This window comes from Pocillopora damicornis, chromosome 5 (assembly GCF_964200805.1).
Source record: "Pocillopora damicornis chromosome 5, jaPocDami1.2, whole genome shotgun sequence".
Taxonomy (NCBI): Eukaryota; Metazoa; Cnidaria; class Anthozoa; order Scleractinia; family Pocilloporidae; genus Pocillopora; species Pocillopora damicornis.
This window is the reverse complement of record NC_142674.1, coordinates 15,583,119-15,598,118: the sequence shown is the minus strand read 5'-3', so window position 1 is coordinate 15,598,118 and position 15,000 is coordinate 15,583,119. Positions and strand designations below refer to the sequence as shown.

General features: G+C 36.6%; 2 protein-coding genes across 3 annotated transcripts in view; one reads left to right on the top strand and one right to left on the bottom strand.

Annotated features, from left to right (window-relative positions):
* Positions 1 to 15,000, top strand: part of LOC149045596 (uncharacterized) — a 42,298-nt gene that overhangs the window by 11,281 nt on the left and 16,017 nt on the right. The window contains exon 1 of one of the 2 annotated variants that reach the window (XM_089207878.1): positions 13,564 to 13,716. The exons of the other annotated variant lie outside the window; for it this stretch is intronic. Within the exon in view, the coding sequence (XP_089064004.1) occupies positions 13,680 to 13,716 (37 nt within the window). The 5' untranslated portion in view covers positions 13,564 to 13,679. Of the gene's footprint in view, positions 1 to 13,563; positions 13,717 to 15,000 lie in introns of those variants that run through there. 2 annotated transcript variants of the gene reach the window in all.
* On the bottom strand, positions 2,215 to 7,581 carry LOC149045598 (uncharacterized). Its single transcript, XM_089207811.1, has 9 exons — positions 6,046 to 7,581; positions 5,545 to 5,794; positions 5,177 to 5,289; positions 4,293 to 4,576; positions 3,830 to 4,000; positions 3,539 to 3,632; positions 3,106 to 3,303; positions 2,817 to 2,872; positions 2,215 to 2,576 (listed from the first exon to the last, which is right to left on the bottom strand). Exons 1-9 carry the CDS (start codon positions 6,896 to 6,898, stop codon positions 2,421 to 2,423), a joined length of 2,175 nt encoding a protein of 724 aa, XP_089063937.1. The 5' UTR covers positions 6,899 to 7,581; the 3' UTR covers positions 2,215 to 2,420.

The window sequence follows — 15,000 nt, the reverse complement described above, 5'->3', positions numbered from 1 at the left end:
TGTCAAGGAATCCAGATACAAAATGGTCAAGGTTCTTATTTATTTATTTATTTAACAACTTTATTAGGTACGTCTACATGGATAGACATACGCCAAAAGGGTCAGTGCGAACGGGACATGGAGTCCCATGCGGGGCACTACCCTTAACACTAAAATCCACCCAAACCAACCCATGGGAGGACATCCATCACACAGTAATCTCGTGCGTGGGAAATTAACGTCTCCTACCCCAAACCCTGCAGGAGACGGGACCTCCGGCTTAACGTCTTATCCGAGAAGACGAAGCAAGGTGAGTGAAGCGACTTGCTTAAGGCCACAACCTAGTGCCCCATCCAGGACTCGAACCCGGGCCGTCCGACCCAGAGTCCAGCGCTCTGACCACTGGGCCACTCACGCCTCTTGTTGACAACCTCATTCAAGGCCAACTCATTGTGAGCCCAGGAAAAAAAAATACAAACAGTACAAACAGCAGCTAAGTTTGCAGTTTAGGATAACTTCATTCTAATTTATTGTTACAGTTACAACAAGATTTTAATCAAAAAATCAATTTTATTTGTCTGTAATTAGCCCCTTCACTCCCAAGAGTGCTTGGTTTTCAAATATAACTTAAGATATTGTATTTTATGGAAAAGAATCAACAGATTTTATTCACAATTTGTGTCAAACCAAATTTAATGATTGATTAGAACTATTTTATATGAATAGCTGTAATTGAGGATTAATCCGTATGAAGTTTTCAAGAAAAGAAAAATAAATCAAATTCCATCCTAATATTACCACACATTGATGTTAATTAATCAAAAATATTTTACATGTAAGCCTTAATTAAGCTTCTAAATAAATTTCATTGAATACTTGAATTTTAGCTGGGTTTTTTTTAATTTAAAGTATTTATTTTATATCATTTGCCTAAAATTTTTGCTTAAAATTCCCAGTAATTCTTAAACATTCCTAAAAATTCCCCAAAATTCCCAGAAATTCCCAGAAATTCCCAGGAATTTTTTAGATTTACAGCTTTTCAGGGAAAGTCATTGGTTCTCTGAGTTGGAATTCCTAGGAATCCCTAGGAATTCCAAGTCCTGTTGGCTATAAACTTGGAATTTCTGGGAATTTCTGGGAATTTCTGGGAATTTCTAGGAATTTCTAGGTTTTTAGAACCAGAGTTGTTATGGTTGGGAATTCCTAGGAATTCCTAGGAATTCCCAGTCCGAATTTACCGTGAAAATTCACACCTTTATTCCTAGGAATTCCTAGGAATAAATTCCTAGGAATTTCTAGGAAAATCCTAGGAATTCCTAGGAATTCCAAAAGCCATTTCGCAAGGGATGTGAGTTTAAAGGGGTGGGAATCTGGAGAAACAAGGATCCTCCTTTAATTAGGGAGGTCCTCTTATTTTAATTCATGTTTTTAATTTAACCTTCCTCCTCCCCTGAAATGTTCAGGGCACATAGATGAAGAGAAAATTTTTCTGTATTTTGACGCATAAAAGTCAAATTCCCAGTAACTGGCATCCACATAATCACAAAGCAAGAATGTAAAGCTTTAGCTTAATTGGTTATTGGGATCACAGCCAGGAGGTGTAGGTCTACAAAATGAAAAATAATCTCTTTAATGAAACATATACCTAGTCACTACATTTCACTTTCCTTGAAGACACTACAACCAATATGGTCACAAAGCTCTGACACAAGATGCTTATCCTTAATTCTTAATTAGGACTACTGCACCATTGAAATAAAATAGTGATAAATTTTGAATTTAATAATTATTAAATTCAAAATTTATTGTTTTCACAGCTGTGAAGCAGGCTCACCTGCATGTGTAATACTTACAATGATCTCTCCCCAGCAAGGTGCTGTGCTAGTGATATCACACAATCTGAGTTAACTGCTGTTGTCATCTTGGAGATTAGGGTGGGAAAATTGCGAAAAATTGAAACAGCAGAGGCAATCTACAGGTAGAAAACAAAACAATATTCAGCCTGTATTTTAGTTACATAACCTAATGTAAAAAAAAAAATTTAAGGAACTTGGAGATGTGCAAATTCAAATTACTGCTCTTCCTTTCATCAAGCTTGATTTAAAGTTCCTGATATGAATCTGATCTGTTTCCTCCCAATTTAAACATACATAGTAGTTTTATGTGTGTAATAGTTTTGATTAGGTCAATGTGTGGTTTTTCTTGTCTTTATTTTTCCCCCTTCTCTTCTCATAGTTAGTTCCTGTTGTTAATTTGTTTATTTTGTAATTTTGCTATTGAGACATGGCCTAACTTGATAAGCCTCAACTAGTTGTGGGCATGCCAGTCTTGAAATTAATAAAGTGTAATGTGTGCACAGTCTAAGTGGTATTATTCATTTCACATCATACTAAACTAAAATATATCAACAGTTAAATTTTTGTCACCTGATTAGAAATATGCTAAGTTCCATGAATCATGGTAGTTAGAAAGCCATTGAGTGCTTCAAAGCCAAAGCAGCAGTACACCCAAAGTGGACCAAACAACTTAACAAAGTATGTCAGATGTGAATGAAAGTGATCCTCGCAGTAATGTTCAGGCCTTATTTTCATTATCGCCTAAGAAGTGTACATTACTGCAAGGATCACTTTCATTCACGCCTTTATCCGCAGTTCAAATATATGACTTTCATATATTCTTAACCGTTTATGTCAGCTGTCTGAGAAGATGGAAATTGAGTCTGGCTGCTTTCTCCGGCAGGAAAAAAAAACATATGTTGTACAATTTAAACAAGCTTCAAGGTAGGCATTTTGTAAGCACTGTTTTATGTTGTTTGGTGCCACTATATTAGGCCTCACCCTGTCTTGGTCACATGACTTACCAAATAAGGTTGTGACTTGACAATTCTGAAAACCTTGACAATATAAAAAGTTAATGTTTCCAAGATATGAGGGTTGTGCACTTTCCACAGCAACAATATGTTACTTAGGTTATAGTGCCCCTTAAACAACTACAGCAAAATACATTATATGTGTATAAAGGCTTGCAGTTAAAATGAATCACAGAAATGATAAGAAAATTTTCAAAAACTATCACAGGAACAGACAAATATTAATAACTGACTTAAAAAGGTAAAAATCTATTTACCATAGAGTTCTGGTAACAATTTACAAAAATTGTCCAAAAGCTCCTTGGCCAGCTTGAGCTGTTCAGGGGTTATTCTGTCACTTACAAGGATGGCTATAGCTGTCACTAACAAAGTGTAGTGAAGGAAGTAATAACCAGGAAGAACACCTTTCAGCACTGGTACAGAGTAGTGAAGAAGCCAATTTCTATACTCTGTAGCTGACAAAATGAAAATTTACTAAGTCAACACCAATAATTAGTATTGTACTTGCCCTTATTTAGAATGAGACAGTTAATATTTTTCAGTTACTACCCACCCCATCCTAAAAATTAACCTTTTGCAGTCCCACTACCACATTAATCTAAAGCCAGGTGGCCCTCACAATTTGAACCAATAGTTTACAAGAAAGGAATTAAGAAATTTGAAATATTCTCATGGTAACAAAATATTAACCTTTCCAAGTTCCACGATCTGCAAGACTTCTTGGACAACGGGTGATTATGTCAGGAACTTTTATAGACAACAATCTTTTATTCAACAGCGCAATCTATAACGGTAAGAATGCCAAAAGAGTGTGACTGCAAATTAATCCAGGTTGACTACTTATGTCAATTTCTTGAAAACTGCAGTGATTATATTTACAAAAATAATGACTTTTATTGGAAAATCAGAAGAGATATCAATTGAGATGATGATTTTTCTCAGAAATTTAAGATATAATGTTAAAAGTTTATTTAAGGTTACCCTTGATCTTAGGAAGAATTCTTTTCCACGGTTCTCTGCATTTAGCCACAGATGTATCATAGATTTTGTAACTCCAAGGCATACAGAGTGCATCCAGTCAATAACAAAACCCTTCACAAGGTCAAATGGTTTAAAAAGTAAAAACACAGAAGCACCCTTTATTCCATTGACCTGCTAAAGTTAGAAAAGTCAAGTCAGTGCTAAAATAATATTTAATCACTTGCCCTTAGCTATCTTTGTCTTGTTTTGCAGGTCTCTGTGCATAAATCATCTAGACCATAGACACATGTGGGAAGGGGGCCATAATGTTATACCTTAAGTGAGCAGATTTTTGTGGAAAACATTTTCTGTCAAAAATTCAAAGATTATTAATCTTCCAAATATTTAGCAAGTTATGGCATTATGTGCCAACTGGAACTCTTATGAGCAAAAGGGTTAAAATCTTTACACAATATCATTTAACATCCACTATGGACATACTGGTTTTTCCAGTCTTGACAACTTTGCGGATGGATGCAACCACAGACTTGAGTGTCCTTAGTACCATATCAGGGGTATAGGGCCAAATTCTGTGCAACCCACCAACTCCTACTGTCTCCCCTTTATCTTCACACACTGAGCAGCCCTTCTCCCCATTGAACTGTTTCATATTGGCCATAAGAGACTTTGCTGGAAGATCAGCAGATGACAGCAAAAGGGTGGCCTTTATAACCTTTTGTTGCCCAGTAGGTGTCACAACTGTAAGACCTAACAAGCAAATTGGTTAACTTATTTAGACCATAGTAACCAGTGAAATTATCGAAATAATTCATTTCATTAAAGTTTCTTTCTCTAATTGCATGCAAATTTGGAAAACTGGAGGTTTATTGATCTAAATTTTTTAACATGTTACTTCCTAAAATCAGCTGCTTCAGCCCTGCTTTTTGAATGCTGGTGTACTATTAAGTTGTATATTGTCCAGTTATAGTGTAAAGCCTTTCTTGAAAGAACCCTAAAAGTTTGTATCAGTGGGGTTGAAAGGTGTGGCATCTAATGTAGGGTGCTTTGCATTTTTTGGTAAGAGCAACAAAGCATCTTAAGGATGTTTGCACCCATAATGTTCACATCTACAAATTTCTTTTAAACTTTGGCTGCAGTTAGACAATGATCAGGTTAATTCAAAAAGGTAAAAAAAAACTGGGGGTTATGGAGTTTGTTTGGAAATAGTGTATCACAGACCAGGTATTTCTAAGAACAGTGGTTATTTAGGGCAATTTTGGACTCAGTACTAACACCAAAAAATTCTGTATAATGGTGAATTGAATCTATGGTATGTGCATTTCTTATTAGAATCTAACTGTATAATACCACTGCGGTAAAGGCCACTGATGCTTTCAATTATTGGCCGACAGAATGTTTGCATGTTTGGCTTTATCATGGAACACCAGAGACCAGCAAGGAACATATACCTTCTCGAACACCTACATTGAAAAAATTAAAATCAGACAGATTGCACAATTGGGCATGCATATTAAAGCTGTTTTCAGTTTTACATGCACATGGTTTAAATAACTTCCTCTACATGGTAAACTAATTAAGAGGAAAGTCTCAACTTATAACTTATGAGGGAATGTCAATGTGTACAATAAGGATTCAAACTGTAAGGTTATTCAACTGAAAGTTTATTCAAACTGAAGTTTACTAATTGCAGCATAATGATTTTCAAGAAGTGTTACCTCAGTCTAGGAGGAAGTTCATTGATAACCAGGAAAATAGGCCAGAAATTTTGTTTGTTGGATGACTTGTAGGGTGCAACACGATCTGTATTGAACGAGAATGAGATGTTCAGAGGGTTGTCTTGGCTGAGAATGCCACCAGGCTGCAAGAGTTTGCGGTACTCTTGTCCACTGAATATGTCAGATATGTCATCATCATCAAGGAAACCATTCTCAAATCGATATCCCAACAATCTGACAAACTCTGCATCTATTTAATAAGAAAAGCAGGTTTCCTTTTAACAAATATTAATTAGTTAATGCGCATACTAAGTATCACCATGAGTACACTTTCAATGGATAGCAAGTTATATTTTAATTAACAGTACCAAATGGAGAAGACCAGCTTATTTTATACTCGTAATGACAGCAAGAAAAGTGAATGGAAATGGTTTCCATGTAATGCATATCCAACCTACTATACGCTTGAACTTTACCCTTAGCTTAATTTTGTTTATTTACCTCGATACAGCTGACAAAGACGCATGTGTAAATCCAGCTCCAAGAAGTGTTCAATCTTCTTTTTCGATTTCTGAAATTTTTCTCTAAGGCATTCTATTTGACCGTTCTGTATTCTACCAAGGCAGTTGCCACAATAAGAGTGCTTCTCCGGTGGAGGTTTGCAAAATAAATCAGCGAAGTACTTCTTCAGTAAGAAAGTGGAAGCCACAAATCTATGGCCGTCAGGCAGTAAAGCATGCAATACTTTCACCAAATCAATCAAAGCTTGTCCCGAGAGCTGGTGTCTTAAACTGAAAAGCATCACTAGCACGAGAGCTCCGAGCCTTGATACGCTAGCACCGTTGTAAAGTGGTATATCATCACCTCCCAAATCTTCATTGTTTTTTGCGGGCTCCTCAATAGTGTTCCTTGTTTCATCTTGCTCGCCGTCAAACTCGCTGTCTGAGCTGCAATCAGAACTTTCAGTGTCACTTTCCGATGATTCCTCGCTACTGCAAGCAACAGAATTACTCTCTGGATCAACGAAAAATGAAGAAAATTCATCAACTTCAACTTCGAGGTAAGCTGGATCGGAATCACCACTCTCTGTCGTGGAAGTGGGAGGCTGAGTAGAAGACTGATCGCTTTGTAAATCAGTCTCATTCAAAAACGTTAACATCGAATCGTTCACAAATAAGTACGAAGATTGGGCACTTTCTTTGGGATCGATCGACATTCTGGTCGATGAATCAAACGTGGAACATTCACCAAGATTCCCTTTTTCAACTGTTTTGCTTCTCCAAGCTGTAGTTCTGGGAATCTTTGCGTTTTTGCAATGCAACCATGCTTTGCGCTTGCTTTTGTCGTCTGCCATGAGGACCAAACATTAAGGGAAGCGCGAAAAAAAATCTGATTTTTAAGCGATAGCCCTGGGTCGAGGTTGCTGATTGGACAAAATCGCTCATTCCCACGTGAAGGAAATTACTCACCGCCCGAAAATTTCTCATATTACACATGCTTTCACAGCGATCGACACAACGCCCCTGGAAATGTTCAGCAATATGCAACGATCTCAGAAAAAGAGATGTGCTCCTTCCTGGCTCAAACAGAAGCCTTATCTTAAAACAAGGTTTACGCAAGACGGTGTGACCATGAAAGTCACGGAGTCGTGGAGGATCAAACTCAGACAATATAGTCAGGAGTTAAGTGGTTCTCTGGCAAATTACCCGTTTCGTGTTGGCCAAGCTGGCTGGTGCTACTGGAAAACCGCGAATGAAAAGGAAAAGGCTTATTTTGAAGCCCACATTACTGAGGTGTGGGACAACACTGCAGAAGTGTCAGAGATATCATCGACCGAGGTGTACGAAATAAGTTCAGACGAATTCGTCGAGAATAACGACATTGAAGGTGAGGGAGAAATTTCGCACTCCTATGGGTTAGTTCGGCGCTCAAAAACGTACCGTAGTAAGCTTACTTACGAAATTTAAGTCTGAAATACGTGCTCAGCCCCGTTAAAAAAGTGGGAACAATTGTGCGGTCAGTACCCGATTTTTCTGCCGTGTACGACCTTTCAGTGCTAAAACAGTACAACTTCAAAAGAAAGGATGAGGAAATTAAGCAAACCATGGTTTTACTGGGGAAGAACCTGAATCTTCCTATATGTATATTCTCTATTTTTTCTCAGGCAAGAGCTGCTAACGACAAGCTAATAAGGAAAAGGCAGAAGAAGAAAAAGCCAGAAAGGAAGATAATGAGCAACAGACCAAAGAGTTGCTGGAAATCTCAGATGAAAACATGGTATTGAAATTTCTTAGCATAATGAATACATTGTAAGATCTTACAACAGCTTATAAAAGTTCGTTATTATTATTATTATTACTTGATCAGTTTGGACTAATTCCTTCTTCATCTGCAGTATATGGTCTTTGACTTTATGCAGCAAATCGTGTCTCGCTTGGACCGCCTTGAAAGGATGATTGATAGAAATCAAGAATATTTTGAACAACTTTTGAAAAAGATTGAAAAGAGAAAGGCAAGTGCAGAATAACTTCTCATTGTAAACTGAAACGTTTTTCTGTGATAACTGTAATAATTATAGCTTAAAGCATCAATCAGTAAGTAAATAAAGAAAAAATAGTGCAATAATACAATTAAGATGAAAGCTTAAAAATTCTTTCCAATACTATGATATATACATACACATGATCTGTTTAGAACCTACCAAACCTGGTACAAAATTTTTCCAACAATAATATACAGGGAAAGGATACACCAAACATTTGTCACTTAAGCTTTTTTCTTTGGTGTATGTAGTTTCTCCTCGGTCAAGTAGACACATATTAACATACAGTTGTATTCTGCATAATACTGAGTGCTATACAATTGCTACAATGTAACTCTTAGACTTCTCTTCTTAACAGAAGGATCATTCACTTCCTGTACAAGTGTTTGTCAGTAAATCTGGTGATGGCACTGAAAGACCTTCCTCACCAAGTCTATCAGACAAGCCTTGAGAGTTGTAGCCCTCTCTTGTGCTCAACTCCAAGGGCTGGTCTGCCTGCGAGAACCAGCAACTTGAGCTCAACAAAGGTTAGAGAAAGGGAAAGTATCAGTGAAGTTGAGGCTCCCAAAGATAACGAAACATGTGATGATGTTATTGATGACTCCACTGGAATGGAATCTTCATGTTTGGGGGATGAGTTCAGTGAGTTTCAATGAAATAAAATCTCTTCATTGCAAGCACACATTCTTGCCAGTAAATAAGAGTCAAAATGTACTAATTCTTACAGTTTGGGACAGGTGTTTACTTTTATGGCTAACCTCTTGAAGCACATATTATGTCCTGTTTGTTGCATAAGGAGTCAGGTTAATAACAATATAAATTCTTTTATAAATTGTGTTAATACTATTATTATTATTATATTATTATTATACAGTTAACTATGTCCTGTTTACTTGTGGAAAAAGAAAGTCTGGCTACCCAGCTGTAAATAGTAGCCTGTGAAGTCTAAATTTACTTATTCAAAGATCATTTGGAGAATTTCATCAATCAATTTTATCTATCTTATTAACAGCAATAATTGGAGATCCCAAGTTTGGTGTGAAAACAAGCAAAGAGTGCTTTGACAACATTGTCAATCACTCCCACTCGCCTGCAGCTCTTGCACTGAACCTCTTGGACAATCTAATTCCAAAAGATGTTCAGCGCATCTCCAATGTAAAGGGAACAAATGGAAAGTGACCTTTGAGCCCAATGATTCTAGCAGCTATAAAAGGTACATGTAACTATATACTGCATAATATTTACCTAGGAGTTTTTATGTGTTCCATATGATTCCATTCAAATGTTCTACACAATTGAGGTTCTGAAATTATTTACTTGAAAAATTAGGCACCATGATACTTAATAAATTTTTACACTTGTTGAATGTGACATTTACTGTGACATTTACTAATCTATACTATTTTCCTGCTACATGTACTTCAATTCTTAAAGAAAAACCTTGCTAACAATCTGCAAAAGTTGCAATTGAAGTATTTTTGGCTTCTCAATCCTTTTGTTATATTTTTTATTAGACATAGAAAAGCAGGTACATAGTTGTATATCCTGGAAATATTTTAATTGCACCTCTTTTATATTTCAAGGTCAACTCAAAAGACAATTCAAGTGGACTGAGGAGGAAGTTGAAAAAAACTGGGGGGGAAAAACAGGAATCCAGCAAAAGATTGCCGATAAGTGCAGAAATTTAAATAAGTCCAACAACAAGTCGAAACAGACAGTCTCATAATAAGAAATCAGAATTTTAATCACTATAGCTTCTTTGTCTAATTTTTTATAACGTGAATTATTAAGGTTTTTTTTTCTTGTATTCTTTCATATACAGCCAATTTTTAAAATGTTGAGCTTTAACACTGTTAATGGACTGTACAAATCATCTGGAAAAAGTAATATGTTAAGTTTTGTTTTGTTATTCTTAATGAAATGTTCAGTTGCTAATTTTTTAAATGAAACAACATTAAACACATGCTTGTTAAATGTGAAACTGCAAATAAATTGTGAGATCTTTATCACATTTAGTCCGTGTATTCATGTAATATTTAAATCATGTACGATCAACAGCTTGGGTAAGATAATGGGATGCCACTAAAGGTGTCAGTATATTTTACAGCTATATAGTTGGAAAGCTTTGGACCCTCGGTGGATTGACAGGGTCTATAGCTCACCTAGAAAGTTTCGTACTCTTAATTTGAAGGATTGGGTTCCAAAGGGATTGGTAAGATATTCTTTCTGGTATATTTTATAACTCTGTGGTCTCTGGTGTTAGGCAGGATCCCTCTAAGGATTTTTCCTAAAATGTCAAGTTGGAAGCCATCTGTAATTTTAGGCAGAGTCCAAACTGAGATTTGCAATCCCGCCTGCAATATGATTTACCAGGTGGGAAACTATCTGAAATTTGAGGTGGGATCCCATGTGGGATCCCACACGGGATGTTCCATAATCCCGGGTGGGAGACCACACAGAATGTTCCATAATCCCGGGTGGGATCCCACACAGGATCTTCCATAATCCCAGTCGGGATACCGCCTGAAAAAGGCGGGATCCCACCTGGGATACGCCTGGGATCCCAGGTGGGAATGGCGGGATTCCGCCTCATATTTTTACCTGGGCATTTTTCTTTTTTCTGAGAACCTTGTTTATCCAGCCTGTGCTGAATTCTAATTTTCAAACAAATTTTATTATATTTTTAATATTATTAGATCTCCTAGTATCAGTTAATATTCTTGAAATTAAAATAATTACATCAAATCTTGCAGATGTATTGCAGATTACTTTTTCTCTGAACCTCTTAACATTTTACCATTTGAAGGGACTCGTATTGGTTATAAAAGTATAGTGAAATTAAAGGTTTTTGCACAACCTATGCATCGAGTTTTTGTTATAAAATATTGTATCCTTCTCAAAACTAGTTTATCAGAATAAGAATGAGTTACCGGGAACAAGTATGGCTTTCACGATGATAGTTTCCAGATTTGAAAAAAGTCACTGCCAACTAAAATCCTCAGTTCCTTTGCCTTGATAGCCCAACCTCATCAAAACATTGCCAACAGGAGTGATTAGCAAATTATTGATACAGACAAGAGGGCCTATTCCCACGTACATCCTCCTCAATCCTGTTAGCTTACTATGGTCATTGCATTTCAAATATGGTGTATAAGCCACAAGTTTTCCATTTCCCTGACTAATTACTTTGTAATAGTGTTTATATGTTGAGGAAATGGTTGGGTTGAAATATAATAAAAACCCCTCCCAGTAGATAGTTTTATTACAGTTTTTATTCAGTGTAACGTAGGGCTAGAAAATAAACCAATAAGAGCTCCGCTTTTAGGCTTGGCTAAATCTATATATTAGTATACATGAAAAAATACGAGATAGTTTATCACAAGTATGCAGAAGCAAAGCGCGCGCATCAGTTGCAAAAATAATGTATTCAAACCGTGCTTTCGGTTAAAACAATCAAGCACGATCAATTAAAACAATGATATACTACGAAATTTTCACATATTTAAGGCACAACAAACAAGGTGAATATGATTTGCTTCAGCATTTTATTTGCATTCGGTAAGTCAATTCACCTTTCCAATCAATTTTCAGATTATTGTCGTTGTTTTGTGTTTCGTGTGCAAAGATTTCGCAGATGGGCATAAAATTTAGACAGAGGCTATCAATGCACGCATACAAATAAACCATACCTTACAGTCGAGTTTGTCGATGTGATATTGCTTCATTAATGCTATTGGTTTCTTTTCTTCTGTCCGATGATTTCGATATTTGCGATGGCTTCGTTTCTTATTTTCAATCGAGTCTTATCCCTTCTTCAGCAGAGTACGTAGAATGTTCGTCGCCCTAGAGCGTTAAGATTACATGTTTCCCTAACTCGCTCGGTTGTGTATTTCATCCACAAAGTAGGCAAAGTTACTTTCGTTATTCACTAGCATTTAAAATTTCACTTTCTTGTTAAAACATTCCTTCAGAACTTATGTTAAAGCACTAACGAGATCGCATATTGGAGCAATTTTCGATTAGTTATTTCTAGGAAACGAGTCTCAAAATCGCATGTCTGACACAAACTTCCGCACGTTTTTACCTCATTAAGGCGTTTATTTCAATTCAACATGCAATTTATCATCTACAAAGGAGTGTTTTAATGGTGCCGTCTTGGATAGTTTTAGGTGAAATTAACTGAAGTAATGGTACCTTTTGGAAAGAGTAGAGTATCTTTTTTCAAAGAATCGTAAAGCAAATTTGTAAAATGTGCGTCATCCTTGAGTGTCGAGGTTGAGTGTCGGAAATCTTTCTGAAAAAAAATTAACAAATTGAGGGAACAGGAGAATCCAAACTATTATATATCTATGAGTAGAGGAACTGCTAAGCATTACCGAGGACATTCGTGAACCGCTTCTCTAAAGCTCGGTTTTCGCTGGGCTCAGAAATAGCGCCATGGATGTTGACACTGCGTGAGGTTGACTGCTGGTCACGGTTATTAAATTTCTAATTGCCCGGCGGCCGGAAATTTTTCTAAGAATTTTCCCTGATAGGAATAAGTGCATGCCAGTTTCATAATATCATAGTGAAACTTTCGGTAGCTTTGTACTCCCGTAAAATTAAGGTTCTGTCCTTCCATTTTACATCTATATATGATAAACTTAATAGTAGACATGAAAAAAATACGAGATAGTTTATCACAAGTATACAGAAGCAAAGGGCGCGCATCAGTTGCAAAAATAATTCATTCAAATTGTGCGTTCGGTTAAAACAATCAAGCACGATCAATTAAAATAATGATATACTACGATATTTTCACATATTTAAGGCACAAGAAAGTTCAAAATCCGGTTAAAGAGTTCGAGGAATTGTTCAGTCTGTGTCCGAATCACTTTCGATGAAATGGAATTGTCGTTTGCGAGGTTTAACCATGTTTGTTTTTAATTTCGGCGTAGCATCGCTTGAGTAAAGCGTTAAGCTGAGACGGCTCGTAATTTTCGATTTCCTTGGCAATTTCCTTTTCTAAACACCACTTTTTCTAAACCGACAACCAAAAGGCAGTTACATTTACAGTGTTTTCGTTGTTAGAGCTGTTTTCAGCTGCTGTATTGTTGTTGCCGTGGCGAAAGAAAGCCTACTTAAAACGCCAGCCATTGTTTAGCTCACAAATTTTCGGTTTATCCAAATGTTACAACATCCAAGGCTCGCTTTGATTGGCTATCTGTGAGTTTCTTTGATTACTGACCAACCAGAATGTCTGCTCTGTCACTTCTTTGCACTGAATTAACCTTCTTCTGCATTGAAGCAAGTATGCCCTTTGTTGTAAACGCTGCTCCTTTAATATTTTCCCCTTTTTTTTGTTTTCCTCATTTTTTCTGCGCGATTTCGGATCCTTCTCAATGCAAGAGGGAAACTTCCTTTTAGGATTTATTAAGATTGTAGTCAGCTTATTGGAGGCCTCTTGAAATCCCAGCGATCCCAGAAACCTTTGCGCATAACACAAAGATCTGATTACCAGCATTTCAAACATTTGACTCAACCCGACGCTTAAATAGGGTGGTACTCTTAATAGAACGCAGTCTGAGCGAAGATCCATTCCACAACAAACAAGATGAAGATGATTTGCTTCAGCATTTTATTTGCCTTCGGTAAGTCAATTCACTTTTGCACTCAATTTTCAGATTACTATCGTTGTTTTGTGTTTCGGGTGCAAAGAATTCGCCGATGGGCATAAAAATTCAAACACAGGCTATCAATGCACGCATACAAATAAACCATACCTTACAGTCGAGTTTGTCGATGTGATATTGCTTCATTAATGCTATTGGTTTCTTTTCTTTTGTCCGATGATTTCAATATTTGCGATGGCTTCGTTTCTTATTTTCAATCGAGTCTTACCCCTTCTTCAGCAGAGTACGTAGAATGTTCGTCGCCCTAAAGCGTTGAGATTGCATGTTTCCCTAACTCGCTCGGTTGCGTATTTCATTCACAAAGTTGGCAAAGTTACTTTCGTTATTCACTAGCATTTTAAAATTTCACTCTCTCGGTAAAATATTCCTTCAGAACTTATGTTAAAGCACTCATGAGATCGCATATTGGAGCAATTTTCGATTAGTTATTTCTAGGAAACGAGTCACAAAATCGCGTGTCGGACACAAACTTCCGCACGTTTTTACCTCATTAAGGCGTTTATTTCAATTCAACATGCAATTTATCATCTACAAAGGAGTGTTTTAATGGTACCGTCTTGGATAGTTTTAGGTGAAATTAACTGAAGTAATGGTACCTTTTGGAAAGGGTAGAGTATCTTTTTTCAAAGAATCGTAAAGCAAATATGTAAAATATGCGTCTTACTTGAGTGTCGAGGTTGCATGTTTACCTACCTCGCTCACTTGCTTATTCCGTGTACAAAGTTGTCTGAGTTACTTTTGTTGATTGACCGTCGTTTTCAAATTTCACTTTCTTGTAAACATGTTTTTTTTGGACCTTGCTTTAAGCACTCGAGGGATCACTAATCAAAGTAATATTTCCTCTCTTTTTTTCAATCAGTGATTTCTAGGAAACGAACCTTTAAATGGTATGTCTGAACAACCATTCACACGTTTTTAATTCACTCCCCTATATTTTAATCCAGTCTGCAATGTATTTTCTACAAAAAGAGTGTTTTTATGGCATTGTCTTGGATCTATAAACTGTAGGTAAAATTAACTGAAGTAAAGGTTCCTTTGGAAGGCATAGCGTATTTTTTCCAAGATTCCAAATATGTCATGTCTTTCCGCGAAACACGCGATAGCTCTTTGCATGATGACTGCAAAAACAATTCAAAGAAACATTTAAAGCAGTTTTCCTTTAATAGCTTCCCTAGAAATGAGCAGAATTTGAATCATGTTTCTCGTTCTAAAACGTCGCCCGGTTGCATGTGCGCGCTCAGT

What these genes read in the sequence shown, in the direction of transcription:
- LOC149045598 (XM_089207811.1), bottom strand. Translation starts at nt 6,898, where the DNA reads ATGGCAGACGACAAAAGCAAGCGCAAAGCATGGTTGCATTGCAAAAAC. An exon ending in GAACTTCCTCCTAGACTGAG is followed by an intron (nt 5,290 to 5,544) that starts GTAACACTTCTT and finishes TTTTCAATGTAG; the next exon opens with GTGTTCGAGAAGGTATATGT. An exon ending in AGTCATGTGACCAAGACAGG is followed by an intron (nt 2,577 to 2,816) that starts GTGAGGCCTAAT and finishes TACACTTCTTAG; the next exon opens with GCGATAATGAAAATAAGGCC.